Below are 22520 nucleotides of genomic sequence, written 5' to 3'. Positions count from 1 at the left end.
GACCAAACAAGAATGGAAGAAAGACATCCACATGTGGACTCGATACATAGACGATATTTTTGGTGTTTGGACAGGCACAGAGCAACGATTTGATGATTTTTTCGAGTATATCAACAGCATTGACCCACGAGTGCAGTTTACCAGAGTCTCATCATGTGACAAGATTACTTTTCTCGATGTACAAATAGGAATGGAAGACAATAGTTACAGTACCACCCTGTTCCGGAAACCTACTGACCGCAACAACCTGTTGCACCGCCTGAGCTTCCATCAACCGAGTTTACTCAGGAATCTTCCGTTTAGTCAACTTCTACGAGTCAAGAGGATCGTTAGTGATCCTGAAGACTGCATTGCACAACAGCTTGTAATGAAAGAAACATTCCTTCAATGAGGCTACCACCAAGAAGAATTGGACTCGGCAGTTCAAAGAGTCAACAGCCTAGATCGGGATACTTTACTATCCATGTCAAAGAAACCAGTCAGAGAGTTGAAATATCCTGTGTACGTGTCGAAATTCTCCATCCAAAGCAACAAAATCAAGAAGACAATCAGAAAACATTGGAGTATTTTCAAAAATGACACGAGAGTACAAGATCTGTTCAACAAACCACCTGTGTTTGCTTTCCAGAGAAGTAAGAACCTTAGGGATGAACTAGTACAGACGAGAATACCCTCCAAAAAATTGACCACACACCGTACTGGCACATTCCCCTGCTTACACTGCATCAATTGCAACTCTGTAGTAAAAGGGAATGTTATTTTCCACCCACGAAAAGCTTCAAAAGCGACCACAAACATAAATACAACGTTTTTAAAGCTGCGGTTTTATTTCTAAGTTTTCCGGGCTCCTCCAGCCCGGAAAACTTAGAAAAAAAACCGCAGCTAGTGCTTATTTTTTGTAACAAAAATAAATAGCACTTACCGAGATTCAGCTGCAGCTTTCCTGCTCTGGTCTCCGGTCCGCGTCCTCCGAGTCCCGGCACTAATGAAGGGAAAGCCTCCCAGCGGTAGACTTTGTTTACTACAGCTGGCTGGCTTTTCCTTCATTAGTGCCGCAAAAGCAAAAGCCAGCACAGGAGGGCCTCCATTTCACAAAATGGCTGCGCCCCTGTGCTTGCTTTTTCGAATTTTGAGCTTGAATAGCTCAAAATTTTACATAGGAAGTTTTAAAACGGAGGATGCTAGTATATTTTTTTTTATGTGGCCTATCTATTTTTTAAATACATTTTTTTACTAGACCATCCCTTTAAATAACCACAACCTTTCACAGATTAAGTTTCTGGTGTTGGAGGTCTTAACCAGAAATAACCCTCATGAAGATCTAGGCTTGCGCCTAAACCGAAGGGAAACATTTTGGATCGATAAACTCTGTAGTCTGGTCCCGAATGGTTTGAATGTAGAGATTAATTACCACTGTTACATATGAATCTGGTTTGAAACATCACAACATCTGTATTTATCCCACTGACATGTAGATGCACTTCAAGCGTGAAGTTTGTTGTTGACTCTGTTCTGTTTCCATGTTAATTGACCAACATGTTTTCCATATCTTGTAACATCTTGGATCCTGTGTTACCTCAATAACAACCTCCCTGCAAGTCCCGGACCCTGGTCTGGGACCCAAGGTGCCGTCTGTAATGGGCGACACCGCCCGCGACGAGGTTGTGTCGTACTTTCAACCATGGCTGATTTTATGTGATTCCATGCACTATCTTCCTTTCTGATGTGAATTAATGTACCATCTAAAGTTTAAGTATCCCTCAATAGGAGTGCCACAAACGAGTCTCAGGTTAATTTACGTGTTTTTATTCACTTATTGTTTGTTGTCTTTTATGTAACTTGATATGCCAAGTTGTTTTCTTTCTGTTCACAACAAACCCCATTGTGGTCCTTTTAACACTCGAGTATATTTTCTATTTCCATGTATTATCTCCAGTGATTTCCTTAATTTTGGGCTAGATACATTTCTCACACAGAACATTATACTGGTATGCCCGTAAATGATATACTTCTCTTAACTGTACAGGCCTACACCTGCCTTACACTCTGCTACGTGACGGTCGGCCGCCCAATGGCGCGTGTCGGTCACGTGCAGTATAAATGAGCCGTAGCCCTGGCAACCACCTAACATGGCTTTCTGAGATTCAGCCCGACAACTGCACGCAGGAGCTTTCTCCCGCTCCGTGTGCTCAGAGGTATGAGACACGATTGCAATATTTGCAAACCACCGTTTGAAATCCCAGTTCGTTACGCTGTCACACTCACACTGAACCTTTCCCTTCATTAGATTCCATTTGTAAACACGATTGTGTTTAACAATATAGCCGCTGCACCCACGGCTCACTGTTGCGACCCATGCTGCTGTGGGCATTGACAACGAACGTTCTCATCTATGCAATGCTATTAAGGTAACCACAGTTTCTTACACATTTGTCTGTTTTTGTTATCTACCATACAATTTACTTATTATTTCTATCTATTTTTTCTCATTTAATCCTTCTGGAAACTCTACTGATGGGTATGTTGACATCGCTATTATTTTCACAAATATATGTATTGTGATGTTGACATTGGTGCATTATGTTGTTTATGTGCAATTGACTAGACTTGCCCTGAAGAAGGAATTATTTCGGAAATGCATTGGCTTTAGTCTGTATTACATATGAGTTGCGGCAACTGCTCCCTCACTAAGAAGATATTAGTGACAGCTTTGTTTTTTCTTCAGATAAATTACTATTTGAAAACCAACAGACTTCCTCTTTATTTTTTATTTTTTATTTTTGTACTTTTGATACTTGAAAAAGAATTACATTTTTGAACTTTGAAAGAATACCAGCCCGTGTCTGGGCCCCATTGAGAGCGGCTGTGTGACCTGGTATTTTTACTCGGTCTCTAGCTTTTGTTGTATTTTTAAGTCAGGGTGTCTCCAGACTTGTCACAGCCAGCTCCTTCTGAACTACAATCTGCATACTTCTACTTCCACATTGATTATAAGATTGGAAAAGACTCCTAATCAAGTGGTGCCCACTCTCTCTCTTCTCTGTTTTCTCTGTGTGTAATCATTAACATAACCAGGTAATAATAGTGCCCCAGTGTGGCCTGTAAACAATGACCGAAGCATATCACATATGTCGCAATAGGGCATAAAATTGTCTAGCAAAAAGGGGAGAGTGCAAACAATCAGCATGAATGAAGACTTACTAAATCAGACCAATGTAGTTGCAAGACAACAGTTCAAGGTAAAGTGCACAAATGTGGGCTTAATAGGCAACTGTGGCCAGAAGGGATACAGTCATACCCAAATCCAAGGCACGTGAATGTATGGGAGGAAGCACATGGGTGACCCATACCACTCAGGTGCACACACCCTCACCTGGCACTGAATCTGAACCCGTCACCCAAACAACATACACATGGATTACACACACACGCATGGGCACTCACCGGACAATGCATCGTAATCAGGTAGTTCTCCCACGCCTTAGATCTGTTCCTCTGTGACGAAGGCCCCAGCAACAGACTCATGTTCAGTGAGTTTGTTGTCCTCTGGTGGAGACCCCCCGCCAGTCACCAGAGTAGCGGCATGATTTGAGGCCAGCTTGTTCTTTGCTCTGTGTTTCAGGTCATTCCACCGCTTGTAGCAATCATCAGCTGTGCGCCTCACAAATCCAAGGGCACTTATGCGGTCGGCGAGGATCTGCCAGTGTGCCTTATGTTGACCAGTTGTGGTCTTGGACCCTGCAGTCACCAGCAGTTCGTGGCTATGTGCCGACACATAGGACACAAGTGCATCAAGTTCCGGGTCATTAAAGCAAGGCTTCCTTGACATGCCGGAGTGTGTAGCCGTGTCTGGGGTCTCAGCCTGTCATGCCAGAGCACCCTTCTTCCTCTTCTTTACAGGTGGAGTGGAGCCAGAGTGGCTTACGCCGCTCTGGTCAGTAGGTGCAGAAGCACCAGTGGACTGGGTAGTAGGAGTGTGGGAATGCACAATGACCATAGGTCTTGTTGCAGGGTTTGGTTGCAGGGTAATGTTGGCAGGGGGAACGTCAGTTTGATGGACCTGGACCGACACTGTCCTGGCTGGGAGAATCAGAGCTGGGGCGGATGCAGCTGCAGCTGCCCCTGCAGCCTCCGCACCCTGCCAACTCGGAGCATCAGATGACATAGCTGCCCCAGATCCACGTGGCTTGGTGACAACAACTTGCACCGCCACACGTGGCCTAGACTTGCTGACCTGGAAGTCAGCCTGGGAGTCATCCTGTGCCAAGTCAGGTGCCACAATGGGCTGGTTCAACGAGGGCTGAGCTGGGATGGTGTCAGCCACGTTTCCCTCAACCATGGGGGGGGCATGGGTGTCCCTGATTGGTCCTCCACACATGGGGGTATAGGGGCACCCTGCAAATCCCGGCCATGTCCCCTACCGCGCCCACCACGGCCACCTTTTGAAGGTCGGCCACCTTTGCCTCCCTTACCGCTTGGTCGCCTCCCAATCATGGCACTGATGTTGTTGTGCGTATGGGAGTTGCAGTAAACAATTGTCCTGGGCAATTGGGGGTCAAAGGGGTAGGGTACTAGATGGAATTCGTACCCTAGTGCTCTAACAAGGCTGTCTGTGACCCCTGGGGGAACATGACGGGTCACGCAACGCACAGGCAGCCCAAAATAAAAAAATAACGTGCGCACAACCCCTCGTAGACCCCGTGCATGAAAAAATGTACCCGCACTACACTGTGGCACCCAGAAACACAAAAATAAGCGTATGCGTAATACACGCAGCCTACAATGACCTCTGAAGTGGTACGCGACACACGGGGCAAGCACAGTTGGTAAATACGTGCGCGACTCACCGTCTGCCTGGAAAAAGAACGTGAAAAATGTGCGCGTGTGCGCGTTGGCAACACCCCCACCAAAAGAAGAATTGTACGCTGTCTGAGGAGACAGGACAAAAGAAGAAGTGAATGCTGTTTGAGGAAACAGGTCCAACAAAAAATCAGAAAAAAGCTGTCAGAGGTAACAGCGAGTACGAACTTGAAACGCTGTGAAGTAATCGCGTGTGAACCGACAAGAAGTACAGAATTCACCCACTCGCTCTCCACGAAAAGCACGCACAATGAAATGGCGTCCGACACGTAGCTTTTAAACCGGCCCCCACGTACACGTCACATACGCGTGTACGCGCTAAGGCCCTTTCCTCCAATTACACGAGCTGACACTCGGACGTGCCTTTTTTGGATGTGTACGAAGAACATGCACCCGTGTTGATGGAAACGCCCGGGTTCAGTCACTTACGCGCATAGGCCCTTTCCTCGGAATACACGCATCCACACGTGGACTTGCAGTGTTTCCACGCGCGATGCCATGTCAAGAGGGAAACGCCCGTGCGGGTCACGTCACAGAAGTGCTTATGCGCTAAGGGCCTTTGGTCCAAGGAAACCGCGTACGTGTGCTGACGCGCTTACGTGCGAGGGGCCTTTCCTCGAATTACACGCTGACGTGCAAGATTTTCTCGTGCCAAATCACTCCGTATCAAGCTGACCACGCAACAACACACGGAAGACCACGCTCCTGCCCAGAAGGCCGATTTACTGCCCCCCAGAACCCAAAGCACGCTCCCACCTGCCATCTGCTGCTGCCTGACTGCCTGCTGCCCACGTGCCCTGCTATTTGCTGCGTGCATATCAGCCAGGGGTGCAGTTGCTGTGACCACCCCTGCTGGAACCGAAGACTCCCGACTGGGATACCATCACTCCACAGCTCAGCCCCAGGATCCAGTTGCCCACCCACTCCTGCCTCTGGGGTTGCCATGTCGGGCACAACACCATCTGGCACCACTGACACCCCCCAGCCAGAGAGGCAGAGGGCCACCAGCTTTAGTGCCAGGGAAGTTGGTGTCCTGGTAGAGCAAGTCCTGGGGCAGTATGATGCCCTCTTTGGAAGTTTGCGCGCTGACAAGGAAGGACGGACAAGGATCTGGATGGACATTGTGACTGCCATCAACGCGGAGGGGGTGGCAGTCCGCAACTTACATCATGTCAGGAAGCGCTGGTCGGACTTGAGGTCCAGGACCCTCAACAAGGCCCGGCGCCTCGCTAAGGCAGCGGATGCCAAGGGGCGCCGGGTCCAGCTGTCGGACCACCAAATGAGAGTCCTGGAACGCATATGCCCAGTGCTCTACGTCCAGATCCTTGAGAGGCAGACCCGTCTGGAGTCGCACGGTAAGTGTACATGCATGGTGATTGGACGATGTGCGTGTCGTGGTGTGCCTGTAGTGTGCAGGTTGCACATGTGTTTTTGTAGGGCCATGTAGGGATGTGTATGAACACGGGCGTGAGGCTGCCACATGTGAGTCCTCTCATGTGTAAGACACATCGATGGTGTATGTGTTGGTAAGCATGCTGGGCAAATGCAGGTGTGGGAGCGCACATGTTTGAATTTCTGTGTATGTACATTGGCATGGTTGTGGCATGTATGTTGGTTCATTATGCATGTATCTGCACTGTGTACATCTGCATGTATGTGTATTTGACAAGTGTGCAACTGTGATGCAACATGGATGCACGTGACACTGATATGTAGAAGGCTGAATGTCAGATGTGACATCACTGCGACATCACTGCGACAGTTGGATATGTACACATGCATGTAAGTGTGGTGGCGTGTGTGAATGTCTAGTGCACTCCCATTGTTTCATGTGATGTCCGGCTCACCTTTAGCTGTACATGCTGTTGAATGTGTATGGATGCTGCTGCCTGGTGCAATATTGCTGTGGAAATGCTCATGTGTGTGAGTTAAAATGACATGTGTGTCGTGGAGTGTGATGCCATGTCTGAATTTTGACGATGCCACTCATGTACAACTGTCCTGTGTGTATCAGTCCAATGTACTGTGCCCTGATGCCTGTGTTTTATCTCTCCCTGTCTGCAGTGTCGACTGATGAAGAGGGCGGAGAGGGTGCTGTGGAGCACAGCGCAGGGATTGCACCACCAGCCGGAGACGCAATGCCCGGCTCCCCTCCCAGATTGTCATCTCGTCGGGGAGTGAGGAGTCTGGTGCCGCATCCCAGGCCGCAGCTGCCGAGGGTAGGTCCAAGAGGCGGAGGTTGGAGGTGGACTCCTCGGCAGCAGAAGGGGCAGCTGAGATCCCACAGGGTCCGACGGAGGAAGATGGCATGGAGTCATCCAGGTTGGTGGGGGGTTTGGTGGAGGAGGAGGCTGTGGAATGGACACACACGGGGTCTGGAGGTGGGGATTCCACTGGTGCTAGTGGTGCAGTGCAGGACCAGGGACAGGAGGCAGCACAGTCCGCCGCGGAGGTGCCTGTGTGCAATCCTGTCCCTGATCCTGTCACTGCATTATCTGACTCCAGCAGTGATGCCTACGTCCAGACCCGTTTTCAGGGACACAACAACTGGCCTTCCTCTCCCTGCGGACTGTTAGGCAGAAACCTGTGCAGTTCCCTCTGGGACCACTGCAAAAGATTTAGGACTACAGGTGTTTGGCAGTAAACCCACTTGGTAGCAGTCTGTACCACACAGATTCACTTGGCAGCTGTGGCTGAGCAGTCAGACTTCCCTCAAGAAGAGTTTGGCAGTATACAGAGTATTCACAATAGGTCAAGAGAACAGAATAGAACAAGTAAACACTGACCAGGGCTTGGTGTAAAAGAGATATAATTATGTATTTAAAACCACATCTAGTAAAACACACAGGCACTAATAGTAAGCAATTCGAACACACGCACACTAAAAGATATAGGCCCTCATTACAACCTTGGCGGAGGACCATGGTGCTATTAGCACCATGGTCCATGCCGCTAAGGTTGCAATTCCGCCATGGTGGATGGCGGAATTACCGCCCCATTCCAAGGTGAGTGGGGCGGTAATTCCCCATTCACCAATGGCCCCTTCCCCATTCCCATTTTTGCCCCATAGGGCATAATGGGAATGGGGAAAGGCGATAATTACGGCACCGTAAATTACGGTGCCGTAATTATCGCCAAGGTCCCTTTGCGGCATGGCTTTTAACGGCTACAAAAAGCAGCCGTTAAAAGCCATCCCGCAAAGGGAACCTTGTAATCAGGCGTTAAGGGTCGGCGCCGTTTACGGCGCCGTAAACCCCTTAACGCCTGAGTCGGAATGAGGGCCATACACTCCCTTAAAAGAATATTAGAGTAAAGCCCCACTTATTTTCAGACAGCGGTGAGCGTTTAACGTAGATGGCACTCTAATAATTTGTTTTAAAAAGGGAGAGAAAGCAGGGAATAAATTGAAACAGATCCCAACACTTTTTCACGAACACAAGAGAGGAAGGCAAAGTAACACCAGGAATTCAGAGTCAGTAGGCCGGATCCGCTTTAAGAGGATCAAAACAAAATGTGTCCAAGGTCACACGGTTGCAGTGCACAAAAGTCTTGTAACGGTTCAAAAAGGAGTTGGATCAAAGAAAGTGACCAGTTAGAGGTTCAAGGCTGCCAGCCCAGTCCAGAAGGTTAAGGGGTTATTATTACCTTGTAGCAATCTTTAGAAAGGGAGGCCTGGCGGACACGGTACCTTAAAGTGGTGAGAACACTCCAGTGGGGGCAGTTGTTCCTGGCAGCAGATGAAAGTTGCTGCTTCGTCTGGGGGAAGAGAGGATCTCGTCGGGGAGGAAGACAGGAGTCTGTTGCACTGCCAGGGAAGAAACCAGCCGCAGAGTTTCTCAGGTACAAGGCGCGTGCCGTTGATTCGCGGTTCACTGGTAAGTGGCTATCCGGCTGCCGGGGTGCTTGGCACGGGCAGTTCGACCACAAACTGGTCTGGGGTGCGAAAAGAAGAAGGTAAACTAGTTGTGCCCACCAGTCAGGGGAAGAAGCCTCTCCAGCCGGGAGATCTTCTCTGTCGTCGGGAAGTGGTGAGTCGGTTCCGCAGGGCTCCACCGGTGGTGTCGTTGTGGTAGGTCGGCTCAGCTTCTCCCTCGTCGGATTCTCAGGTCCTGTGGCGACTTCTGAAGTTCCAGTCCCAAAAGCCCTGCTTTTATGCAGCATACCCCCATTCACTCAGCCTAGCTGTCAATCAAACATGCTAAGTGGTGTGCCGGCCGGCTCACCACTTGGGCCAATCACACAAGAGTGTGACTTGAGTTACCAAGGTAACTCAGTCCAGGGTGCCTAAACCCCCTCCTACACCCCCTGTGGTACCCAGACAGAGTGGCACCACTTTTGGAGGCTTCTGTGGAGAAGCCCGCCAAAAAGTGGAACAAAGGGCTCGACTTGGGTTGGAGTCACAGAAGAGGACACAGACGCCATTTTAGAATCGAGTCCTGGCAAAAAATACCAACCGGCGAATTAATATTAAATAAATAAACCAGTGGTATGTTCGAGACTATGAGAATTAAATAATTAAAGTTGGTAGCCTTGAACAATGGGAAAATCCCATAGGGAAATATTCGCGGTCGAATATAAAAAGTAATATCCACTGCCACCAGCCAAAACTCGATCAGGGGGGACGGAAACGTGCCCCCTCGACTAACAGACCTTGGGGCAATCAAATTGCCCCGAACAGTACGTCCACAATATGATGGTTTGTACTGGTTTCTGTTAATAATTTGGACTAGTAAAGCCAATGGTGACTTTACATGCCCTGAGAGACAGTAGTCAGTCCCAGGGTATGGAGTCTATGGTGGGGTGTCACTATGACACCCCTGTGTTACTGCACGGAGGGTGCTGTGTAACAGCCATAGTACAAACACATGAGACCCTATGGAGTAAAGGACCGCATAGCCCATAAAACACATTAATAGTCAAAGGAACACCATAAATCATGTCCAAGAGTGGGAGAAAAAAAGTCTCACTCTTGGCAGGAGAAAAAAACAAACTCCATAAATCCAGCAAAGCTGCTGGGTGACTCACTAGGTTAGGACATTCAGCCTAAAGAGAGAATTCTCCCTAACACTCACCCCCCCCCCCAGACTAAGGAAGGGACAGGAGGATTTAATCCACTCCTGGATGAATCTCATACCTCTAGTCGATGACATACATCCTAGAGAGACCATAAGCATTTTGGTGGTGACACCCTGACCTGTGCTTAATGGTGAAATCAAACCCTTGCAGGCAGATTGACCATCTCAATAGTTTTGGGTTTTCCCCTTTCATTTGCATTAACCATCTCAAGGGTTGGTGGCCAGTCTGAATGACAAAAGCTGATCCATACAAGTATGGCCTAAACTTCTTCAGAGCCCACACAATAGCAAAACACTCTTGATCAATGGTTGCCCACCTTGTTTCAGGATCCTTCAGTTTTCTACTGATGAAGCAAATAGGGTGCTCCCTACCTTTCCCATCCAGTTGACTGAGTACTGCACCTATAACTACATTTGAAGCATCTGTTTGCACAATGAAAGTTTGGTGATAGTCAGGAGCTCTGAGTACTGGGGCTTGGCAAAGAGCCTTTTTCAGGGTTTCAAAGGCCTGATTGCATTCCTCATTCCACCTAACCTTTTTAGGGAATTTAGGAGAGGAGATGACATTCAGTGGAAAAGCTATGGACCCATAGTTCTCAATGAAATTCCTGTAATACCCAGTGAGACCTAAGAAGGCTCTCACCTGGGTCTGAGTAGTAGGTGTTGTCCAATTTTGCACAGCTTCAATCTTACTGGGCAAAGGTCTTATTTCTCCACCTCCTACCTCATGTCCAAGGTAGACCACTTTACTCTGTCCAATCTGGCATTTACTTGCCTTTATGGTCAGATTGGCCTTTCCAAGAGCCTGCAAAACATATCTCAGATGGTCCACATGTTCTTCCCAGGAATTGCTGAAAACTGCTGTGTCATCCAAGTATGCCATGCAGAAGTCCTCCATCCCATTCAGAACCTGGTTTACCATCATTTGAAATGTAGCAGATGCATTTTTCAATCCAAAAGGCATAAACTTAAACTGGTATAAGCCAACTGGGGTAGAAAATGCAGTTTTCTCCTTGGCATGGTCTGTCAGGGCTATTTGCCAATAGCCTGACGTCAAGTCAAATATGCTGAGGAACTTGGCTGCACCAAGTCTATCCACCAACTCATCTGTCCTTGGCAAAGGGTGGGCATCAGTTTTAGTGACTGCATTAAGAGCTCTGTAATCCACACAGAATCTAAGTTTTTTAGATCCTGCCTTTGGTACTAACACAACTGGGCTAGACCATGGACTAGTAGAGGGCTCTATTACCCCGAGATCAAGCATCTTGTTGACCTCACCTTTGATGTGGGTTCTTACATTTTCTGACATTCGATATCCTCTGCTTTTGACTGGCAGACAGTCACCAGTGAGTATCAAGGACCACATTGACTCCTTGGCTCCTGCCCTTGCTGACTTCTGCAATCACTCCTTCGCCTCTGGAGTCTTCCCATCCCCTCTCAAGCACTCCCTTGTGCACCCCCTTCTTAAGAAACCCTCTTCCGACCCTTCCTGCCCAGCTAACTATCGCCCAATCTCTATCACTCCCTTCCTGGGCAAGCTCCTGGAGAAACTGGCCATCTCCCAGCATAATCTCCATGCTGAATGTGTTGGTAGTCTTCATGACCATCAGTCTGGCTTCAGAGCTGCCAGAAGCACGGAAACTGTTCTCCTGAACATCCGTGAGGACCTGCTCTCGAACCTTGACTCTAACATTCCATGTGTTCTCATTTTGCTCCATCTCTCTTCTGCCTTTGATACTGTCAACCATACCATCCTGCTCAACCGTCTCCGTGATAACTTCGGTATCACTGGTCAGGATCTGGCGTGGCTGACCTCGTTCCTCTCAAATCGACCCTCCCAGGTCCAACTGGGGTCTTTCCTCTCTGACATCTTCTTCTCTACCTGTGGTGTCCCCCAGGGATCTAACCTCTCTCCCTGGCTGTTCAACCAGTATCTGGCACTTCTTGCCCACCACATCGCCGCTCTCTGCCCCTACTTTCAGTGCTATGCGGATGATACCCAGCTCATTGTCAGGCTACCCTCGGCCCCCTCTTCTCCTTCCCTCATCTCTGACTGTCTTTCTGCTATCCAGGAATGGTGTGCCGCCAACGACCTCTGCCTTAATGCCAGTAAGACTGAGATTCTACTCATCGGCACTCCCACTCCCTCCTTCCCTGCTGCTCTCTGGCCGGCCTCTCTGGGCCCTCTTCCTGCTCCTACCTGCAAGGCAAAAAACCTTGGGGTCATCATTGACTCCACACTCTTCTTCTCTCCTCACATATCCGACGTATCTAAGAAGTCACACTACCAGCTACACCTCCTCAGAGGTATCCTTCCTTTCCTCTCCTTCCCCCAGAAGCTCACTGTCTCTAGAGCCCTGGTTCTCTCTAAGATGGACTACTGTAACAGCCTCTATCTAAATCTGCCCGCCTCTACTCTCCGCCCTTTGCAACTCATCCAGAACAGGACTTGTCCTTGGCCTCAAGCCCAGGGACCCTATCTCTCCAGGACTGAAATCACTACACTGGCTCCCAGTGACTGCGAGGATCAAGTTCAAAACCCTCTGCATTGTCCACAAGGCCGTCTGGGGCCTTGGGCCAAAATACCTTCAACTCTCTCTTCCTAAATATCTTCCTTCTCGAGCTCTTCGCTCATCTGCCTCCAACTCCCTCAGGGTCAGCCGCTTCTCCAAACAACGAGTTGGGGGCAGATCTCTTTCCACTGAAGGGGCCTCCCTCTGGAACAGCCTTCCTGCCTCCCTGAAACTTGAGGAGAACCACCTCCGGTTCCGGAAGCACCTCAAAACCTTCCTCTTTGCCTCCGCTTTCTCTCCCCCTCTCCCCTGCTAATACTACTGAAACTGCACTGAATCTGCAACTGGGCCATTCACCGTTCTCGGCCCAGCCACTCTCCCCTGCACTGCCTCCACAGCAACCCCTGCACTACGGAACTGTGTCTGTATCCATACAGCCCCCCTTCCCAGCACTTGTCTGCACTTACCTCGCACTTGCCACCAGCTGGCCCTTGTTATTTATCCTGTATGCTGTATGCTAATAACCCTGTACTGCACTTTCCCCTCTCCCTTTCCCCCATGCACTTTTCCCTTCCCCTCTACCCTTGCACTTGCGCGATCTGAATGACACCTGGCCTAGTAAGATCGTTGTCTGTCTCCCCTTGTTCCCCCCCTGCCTCGTCGCGCCTTGAAACACTTGTGTATAGGCGCGTTACAAATGCCTTATCATATCATATCATACCATCATATGTCATGCTGTCCCCAAGGGGTCAAGCCTGGTGAAAGTGAGAACAGAGAGGCAAACTGATTTAACATAGACTTGCACTCTTCCTGTTGCTCAGGTGTTAGATTTGAAGAGAGATTTCCTCCTTCAATCTTTTCATCTAAAGGTAAGCCACTGAGGAGATCACGAAGAGCTTTACTCTCTTCTTCTTCCTCTGATGATGCTAGAAGCAAAGCTCCTACATCAGGTCTGGAGACATACACTTTTAGTCTGTTGGTGTGGAAGACTGTTGGAGCCTCCTTGGGGTTGCCCAAGTCCACCAGATAGTTGACCTCTCCAAGTTTACCCACAACTTTGAAGGGTCCCATCCATTTGTATTGCAAGGCCCTCTGCCTTGTTGGAATAATAACGAGAACTAGCTGGTCCTGAGTAAACTCAACCATGTTAGCCTTTTGGTCATGCCAGTGCTTGACCAATGCTTGTCCAGCTTTCAGGTTATCACTTGCTTCTGCCATCATTTTTGACATTCTCCTTCGGAGACCTATCATGTACTCAGTCACTCTGACTGGAATGGAGGAAGGAGCACTGAGGAAGGCCAATGGACCTCTGACCGGATGACCATAAAGAAGTTCAAAGGAGAATAACCTATTCCTTCCTGAGGGACTTCTCTATAAGTAAAGAGAAGGCATGGCAGTAGAAGGCCCCACTTTATTTTAAGGGGGTCCTCTAGAGCACCTATCATGCTCTTCATGGTTCCGTTGAACCTTTCAACCAAACCATTTGTCTGAGGGTGGTATGCTGTTGAGAACTTGTAAGTAACTCTGCAGGTTTTCCACATGGCTTTCATATAGTGGGACATAAAATTCAACCCCCTGTCAGAGATTACTTCCTTAGGAAACCCAACCCTGGTAAAAATACCAAGGAGGGCCTTAGCCACAGCCGGAGCTGTAACAGTCCTCATAGGAATTGCATCAGGGTACCTAGTAGCATGGTCTACTACAACAAGTATAAACCTGTTGCCTGAGGAGGTTGGAGGATCAAGGGGACCAACAATGTCAATCCCTACTCTCTCAAATGGGACTCCCACTACAGGGAGAGGCACTAAAGGTGCCACATTCTTGGAGCCAACCTTACCAGAGGTCTGGCAGGTGTGGCAGCTCCTGCAATACTTATCTACTTCAGCCCCCATCTTTGGCCAATAAAAGTAGAGTGAGAGCCTTTCCTTAGTCTTCTTGAAACTCAAGTGACCAGCCCAAGGAATCTCATGGGCTAACTGCAAGAACTGTGGTCTGTTCTCCTGGGGTACTGCAAGTCGTTTGTTGTCCCCAGGTGCAGACTCTGTTGGTTCACTGTAGAAGAGGCCATCTTCCCAGTGTAACCTATATTTCCCAGGCTCTTGCCCTTCAGCCTGAGCATCTGCCTGGTGGCGAAGACCTTCCAGAGTTGGACATTCTCTCTGTCCCTTACTGAAGTCTACGCTGTTGGGTCCACCTTCTGCCAGTAAAGACTGCAGCTCAGGATGGTCAACAGGATCCAGATCTCCAATGAGTTCCTGGCCTTCCACTAGCTCTTCCTCAGAGTCTAGTTCAACCACACAGGGTTGTACCTCCCTCTCAGCCTCAGCTGGAGGGGGAGTTACTGCTGTAACTTTGGACAACCTACGGGAAGTCCTTGTTGGCTGCACTGGAGTGCTGGCTGTGGGGTTCTTTTTAGAAGTTTTAGGTTTCCCTTTTTCTTCTAGTTTCTTAGATACAGCAGCTGACATCTCCAGTGGAGCAGGAGTGATCTCTTTCTTCATCATTTCCTTGGGAGCACCTCTCATGGTTCTCTCCCTTGCAGGTCTGGTGAGCTCCTGTAACCTTTTACTAGGAGGTCTGTGGGTATGTGACACTACTCCAAGAGTTTTCAAGTCATTACCCAACAGAAACCTTCCTGGCACCTCACTTTGTATGCTGACAGGTATTTTCATATTCATGTCATTACACTGGATGAGAACTGGTAGTTGGGGAAGCATCTGCACATGCCCTCCAGCTAACTTGGTGAGGCGTTTGGGTGCCTTAGCAACTTCCTCAGCCTGAAAAAATGATTTGTCCACCACAGTTATGCTGGCCCCAGTGTCCCTAATGGCAGGAGTCTCCTGACGATTCATCTGGGCACTGTCCTTATAATACTCTTTAGTATATCTGGGATAGAATTATAGACATCTAAGTTCTGTTGTTCCCACAAACCCAGAGACACTAAAAAAACACTGGTTGAGACTCCAATGGGTTCATCAGCCAGTAATAGAAAATGTCCACTTGCCATTTGTACTTCGTCCTCTGGAGCGAAGGCTAAGGAGACAAGCTGGACCCCTGAAGGTTTACTCTTACATGTGGGATCTCCTTTCACATGGTCAGTAGAGCCACAAACAAAGCATTTACCAAATGGTTTCTGGAATGGTGGCTTGTTCTGACCTACTTCTGGTTTGGCAGCAGAAGGTACACTAGCCTGATTTGATTTCCCTTGTGGCTTACCCTTTTGGTTTTGTTTGGGGCCCTCTTTGGAATTGGAATTATTAGAATTCTCTTTGGAGTCCTTTTTTGGCTCTTTTCCCTCATCCTTTGTCTGAGTAGCCCCAGAATCCTTGTGAGTGGCCCTGTTGTCAACCCACAAGTCAGCAGCCTTAGCTAGCTTCCTGGAATCTAATTCCTTTGAATCAGCCAAGTGCTGTCTGAGCTCAGGAGAGCAGGCATCATAAATTGACTCCAACATTACAAGATTCTTCATTCCTTCATAAGTGTTCACCTTGTAACCCTTAATCCATCCCTCTAAGTTTTTCAAACTTTCACTCACCCAGGTAGCCCAAGGGGTACCCTCATGCTTTTTGAGGGTCCTAAACCTCTTAAGGTACTGGGAAGGGGTCTTCCCAAATCTAGCTATTAAAGCTAGTTTCACACATTCATAATCCTTCTCATCCACCTCCCCCAACTCCATTACCACATCAGTTGCAACAGGGGGAAGCCTAGAGAACAACCAGGGAAGTAACTCATTCCCTGTGATGTCCTGGAGCCCATGATTATACTCAAACATGTTTAACCAATCCAACACATCCAACTTAGGTTCATACATACCCACTAATTCCTTCGGCATCCGGGGTCCTTTGGGACTGGAACTCCTAGAGGAACCAGAGGAGAGAGAAGCATTTTCCACCGACAACTTTTTCATTTCTAGTTCATGATTAAGCTCTATTTCTCTGAGTCTCAACTCAGCTTGCTTCTGCTCAGCCTGGGGATTCATTCTTCTGAACTCTAGCTCTTGGTTTCGTTCAGATTGAGCAATAAAAGGTTTGTACTCTAATTCAAGCTTCATTTTATCAAGTTCAAAATAAGCAGGGTTACATGTAGGACCTGGTATAGGCCAAGTAGGTACAGTAGGTAAGGCAGACAGAGGCTCAGAGTGGCTAACTTCATTAGGTTCACTTTCCTCTTCTGACTCATTATCAAGGATTTGATTCAGATCAATACCATCACTGTTTTCTACATTTGCTGGGGGGGGGGTAGAGTCCTCTGTACCACCCAGACTTTGGTTTTCTAACAATCTTTCTACAAGTTCCATTTTCTTGCCCTTCTCAGAGAGATTATTATGTCTACACAATATTTTAAAGCAATCAGCAGTTTTGGCAGACAATGATTCTAGGGTATAACTCTCCATAGCAGACATAGTTAGAAAATCAGCTTTTTAGTGCTAAGCTTTGTGGTTAGTTGTCCTAAAGTATTCAAAAAGCACACTAAAGTGTATACTCAATACAAATCCTATGAGCATTCAGGGAAGACACTCTTCTCTTTCAGGGATGGAGGGATCCCTCCCAAGGAAAAATGGGTCCAAAACGATCCTGATTTTGACTGGGTAAGTATGAAGAACACCCCGAGCAACCAATTCTTAAACCCCAACAAGGTCAGCCAGATGACCCGGAAATCACTGAGGTATCCTCCCCCCAAACAGGTTCCTGGAACTGTCCCCAGGAAAAGGGGGAAAGCAAAGAATCAGGGGAGAAAGGGGATCCCCCAACTCCAGGTTTGTATGGACTCCGACGCAACACAATGCCCAAGATCACACAGTGTTGGAGTTCAATATAAAAAAGTTAACCACCAATCTGGCACATAATACACATGTTCTTTGCCCCCTGGAGGAGAAAGAGGGAGATTGTACACTCCCATCAAGGTACAGGGTCTGTGTGCATTATCAGCATTGGTAGATATTGGATCCCAAGCGAACCTCCTGCCCAAAAAGGCCTTTGACCAACTGAACTCAGGAAGAGGCGAGAGTCAAATTCCCCTCACACCTCTTCCCGGACAACTCCAGAACTTGGATAGGAATGATATTTCTGTTGAAGGGACTGCAGATCTGGAGATACAAACTGTGCGACATAGGATGAAACACCTGGGGATTGTCGTGACTCCATAGGGCACACCTTGTCTATTGGGGAATGACCTCCTTTGGAAGTTATCACCCCTAATTGACTGTGTGAATAATGTCCTCTGGACTGAGACTAACCGGCCAATTAAATTAAAACCAAGCACAAATTATGTGAGTTTAAATGGCACATGTGATTGAACAATGGTCCGACAAAATAGAATACTATCAGCCTGGGCAGCAGAAAAAGAAAACATTCTGGAAGAAATTAGGGCTGTACCGAATAGCATATTTAGTATTCGGCCGAATACCGAATAGTTTGTCAACTAATATGAAGCCGAATAGTTGCTTTATTTAATAAATCATGTTCCAAACTTCAAAAAACACACTTATTAAATAAACAAATAAAGCACCATTTGAAATGTATTCTATATTTTAATTTCTCTTCATTGTAATTAATGTAGCATCTTTATTTAAAGCATAAAAGCCAGAAATGAAGCAAATTTACCCAAAATGAAGGGACCAAATGTACCTGAGGATTGTTGCATATTCAGTGCCAGTCAAAGTAGGAGGCTTCACAAATGCAATAGGACTGCCTTTGTGAATCACATGCATTGCATTCTCTACCCAGTTGCAAAGTCGATGTGGTCGAGTTTCGAAACTTCTTTGCAGCTCACATAGAAATGTATAAAATGGTTCATATCGGCTCATGCAGGACACAAGTCAAGAGGACATCTGAAAAGCGTGCACTCCATCTCACAACTATTCACCCTACCCAAATAAATGCTGCTCACTTTTCACTTATTTTAGCCACTCCTTCTCACCTATAAACAAACATATGCAATTTATCATTCCTGATAAAATATCAGATAATGTTAAACTAAGCACTCAAGTCCTTAAAAAAAAGAATAGGGGGACTATGACGTACGCAATGGGAAGTGAGATGATAGGAACTGAAAGTATCTATGCACATTTCTTTCTGTTTGTCTTTTCCAACTGAAAAAAGTGCACATTGCATATAAACATTCGCCACAAGAAAAGATTTTCCTGTATTGTTGCAGGTTAAGTATAAAAGATGAGCACCTTTTATGTCTAAGAATCTGTAACAAACATGCCCTAAAGACCAGATTACAATATAAGATATTTTCCACCTGTGTGATAGCTATTTGTCTGGTCTAATTCTATTCAGTTTTGCAAACTGAAGTCTATATTTGCCTTTCTGAGTTCAAGTTGCATTGCATTCAAATGAGAATGTCAAAGTATTCGGCAAGAGCCGAATAGCCAGTAACTATTCGGCCGGAGCCGAATAGCTTTTTTTCAGCCGGAATTCGGCCGAATAGTTACTCGAAGCCGAAGTTCGGTACACCCCTAGAAGAAATTGATTGTACCAAAGAAGACCTATTCCTAAACCCTACCAAAGTCAAGAAAAAGATGGACCTACGCGATTGGATACTGACGCAAGACAAAGCAGTATCCAACAAACTCCTTGTCCATTTGCCACAGCAAAATAAAAAACTAAACGACAATGCATCGGTCATCAGAAGATTCCCAGACAAAACCCTAAGGCAACCTTCATAAGGGCAAGATTAAACCTCCTACCAACAAATGAAATTAGAGCATTAGGAGGTCTATCCAACTCTAGTACCTGCAGATTGTGCAATGACTCCACACAAATTGAAACAGTACGCCATCTTCTAACAAAATGCACAAAAACCTTCGCCCTGAGGAAAGCTTTCCTATTCCCGCTACTAAAGCCTTTTGACCTACGCGAAGAAGAAACCTGGTGGAATCGACTCATAAGCGGAAACAAAACCACTTGGACAATCGCGGCAGTTAACATTCTAGAAGCAGCCCTTGTAGATTGTCTCAGAGAAGAAAACCCTCCAGAAAGCCTGGCAGTGGAATAGCTACATACAACACCAGAAAGACAAATTGACTCACCCGCAGAAAGACAACCATTCAGTCGGGAAGATCCACTCACTTTCGCATCACTTTGTAAAATCAAAGAAATTTGATAAACACAAAAAAAAAAAAATAGAATTCCATTTCAGGAACAATCAAGTCCCAGACATCACTGTCATCCCAGTAGGAGAACAAACTGGTGTTGGGAACTCTTCTCAATTCTGGAACATCAATCTTCCTCCCAGTTTTAAGCAGTATTCCACACTTGAGGGAAATACTGACCCTTTTATACAAATCCAAAATCAGAAGAAAGCCCAAATCCCATGATAAAAGATGGTGAAAAACCAGCTCAAAGTCTGACCGGCATCGAGATAAAGGGTGAACAGCTGTTTGTCCCCATTCAGATAAATGAGGGGAGGAGCATGTTTTCGCCAGAGTGTGGTTGAATAATAGAAGAAGCTTAATCAGCGAAGCATTATGCAGGAAATTCCAAAAAGATCTGTCAATTCCCACATTTAAGTTGATTGTGTTGATTGTTGTGTTGATTTGGGGTTTCCAGGCCCACTGGAAGTGAGAAGTGGGCCTGGAAACCCCAAATTCCAAACATCTCCTGCCTAGCAGGTGTATGCTAAAAATTTCCATTCGCGACAAAAGCATAGAATATAATCGTTGGGTCGTGAGAGATGACCCTTTCACCTTTTACTTAGGCACTGACATTCTCAATCGATTTGCAATTAATTTGGACGTTATTAATAATAAAGCCTTGTCCCGATTGGGGGGTTACCCCATGGGCTTTGACAATACTGAAAAAGCATTTTGGTCAGCTCAATTGCTGTCTTATGTGGTTGAAGTTCAAGTGAGAGAAGAGGTTACATTGACAATTTACGATTCCCCTAAAAGTCAAGCGAAGACAGAGCCTGAAAAATCAGGACGCCTATATAAATTTGAATGATCATCTCCAACAACAAGGTTTGTAATTACATTCAACACACCTAGTTGACATACAACAAGACACCATTTGAATATTGGTGGATAACAGCGACCCTCAAAGTATCACTTTGGGTGCAGACACTTTTATTGGAATGGTGTTTGATGCCCAACATTATTCTAGTGATTTTGGTAATGAGATCATTGGACCAATCCCAAATGACTTCTTCAATATCAACGACGGTATCCCTCCTGAAAAGAATTTTACCAGACAAGGGGGGAATTTCTTGGTGTACTCTTCCTGCCCTTATGGAGTGGAAGAGGTGAGACATCAGGAAGGATGAGGTTTTATTCTGAGTCAACAGTGACTACCTCCCATCCTTCAACCTCATATCCAGGCCAACACCATAACAAGAGATCTCTTCACCCAACTGGAGGATACCACCGAAATTGCCAAGCCCGATGTGTTTCCAGGCTTTAGGCAGATGGTTGAAGAACTAATCAATCTTGCTGATGCCTGTGAGAATGAGGAGCAAAAGCAGAAACTGAAACAGGTGTTTTGAGATTTTAAGGGTATCTTTTCAGTGGATTCATATGACTGTGGACACACAGAGATACATTCAACTACCATACCCACAGATCCCGAGATGGTTCCAGTATTTGTGAAACAATACCGGTTACCTCTCACGTCCATGGAGTCACTCACAGAGATTATTAAAATGCAGAATCCTGTGCGATAATCCATCCAATCCACAGCACCTTTAACAACTCGGTACTGGGGATACTGAAACCCAATGGCCAATGGAGACTAAGGGAGTTAAATAAACAGGTCCACATGTCATGATAGCCCCTTCCCTACATAGCCGAAATACGCTATTTTCTGACCCAGTTGCAGGAAGCCAGAGCAAAACTGTCAGTTGAGAAGGCGCAGTGGTGTAAAACCAGCGCGAACCTCTTAGGGCATTCAATCCCCCCTCTCAGGGTCTCAGCTCCCAGGCGAAAAAAGGTGGAAGCATTATTGAAATAAAAATACCCTACTACTCTGCGAGAATTTAGAAGCCTTCTTGGACTCACTAATTCTATGACAAGACAGGAGGCTCGCATTATGCTATTTCTTTCTTTATTTACTGACATACCAGCACTTTAAAACCTTTAACTTTAATACTGAACATTTCTGTTTTTAGAACGAAAAGTTTAGGAGAACAAAATGTAGAAGTTTAAAGATCCTTTAGTCCACACTTCTAACTGCTTAATCGGCTCCAGGGAAACTATAAGCTCCATGAGTCTCAGGTCTGTGGTAGTGCTGACCTTTCTCCTCTGCACCTAGCAGAGGGCAGCTCCCTCCATAAGAACCCCTGTGACCAGGTCTGTTCCTCTTTCTTTTTGCTGCCATCAGATAAGTGACATGATTGTATTGTTTCTTATGTGGAAGAGCTAAATAAAACTATAATATCTACTAGATATGTATTAAATGCTTGGATATTAATAAGTGGTACATATGTCCCATTCATAGTTCCTTGCGCGTGTAAACAAAAGATAATTACAGTGATTTTGTACTCTCCCCAGAGCTCGCACGTATTCCTACCATTGCGCGTATCATTCATCTGGGGAGCAGGTCAGCGCGAGCGCAGCGAGTTTCCCACACGCAGCGGGGAAGAAGAGTGTTGTGAGTGAGCTGGGGCCGGAGTCGCAAACAAAGTCAGCCCGAGTCTGACATCAGTGCCCCGCTCCCTCTCTGCGCATTACGGCGCCCTCCAACACGGCAGCCGTTAGGACCCAGGGGAGAAGGAACCTTCCAGAGTTCCCAGCCTCCCCTGGGAATCCAGCTTCTGCGTGCATTGCGCATTAGCAGAGAACGAAGGAAGTTGATCAGATAGAGCTCCAGCCCCAATTTAAAAAAAAAAAAAAGAATTTGAATTCGGAAAGCTGCTTTCACACACACGCTGCTAGTATCTACAGCACGTGTTAAGAAGTGTGCAGAGGCAGTTACATCTGCTGACTTCCTCACAGTTGGCTCTGCCAACACCAAGGACATGGCTCAATTTGGCACCCCCACTAACACTCCTTCCACTTCCCCTGAGTGTAGTCAAGAAGATTGGGTAGAAGGCCCTTCCCAACAAGATTCTGACTTGTCATTAAGTTTTAAGA

At 46.8% G+C, this 22520-nt stretch overlaps 1 protein-coding gene across 1 annotated transcript in view; it reads right to left on the bottom strand.

Moving 5' to 3' along the window:
- Positions 1-22520, bottom strand: part of LOC138453830 (vomeronasal type-2 receptor 26-like) — a 341447-nt gene that overhangs the window by 168760 nt on the left and 150167 nt on the right. Inside the window, exon 4 of the mRNA XM_069606996.1 lies at positions 15390-15399. Within this exon, the coding sequence (XP_069463097.1) occupies positions 15390-15399 (10 nt within the window). The remainder of the gene's footprint in view (positions 1-15389; positions 15400-22520) is intronic.

This window comes from Ambystoma mexicanum, chromosome 4p (assembly GCF_040938575.1).
Source record: "Ambystoma mexicanum isolate Mex_15411 chromosome 4p, UKY_AmexF1_1, whole genome shotgun sequence".
Taxonomy (NCBI): domain Eukaryota; kingdom Metazoa; phylum Chordata; class Amphibia; order Caudata; family Ambystomatidae; genus Ambystoma; species Ambystoma mexicanum.
The sequence above is the reverse complement of the archived record's forward strand: the minus strand, read 5'-3'. Positions and strand labels throughout refer to the sequence as shown.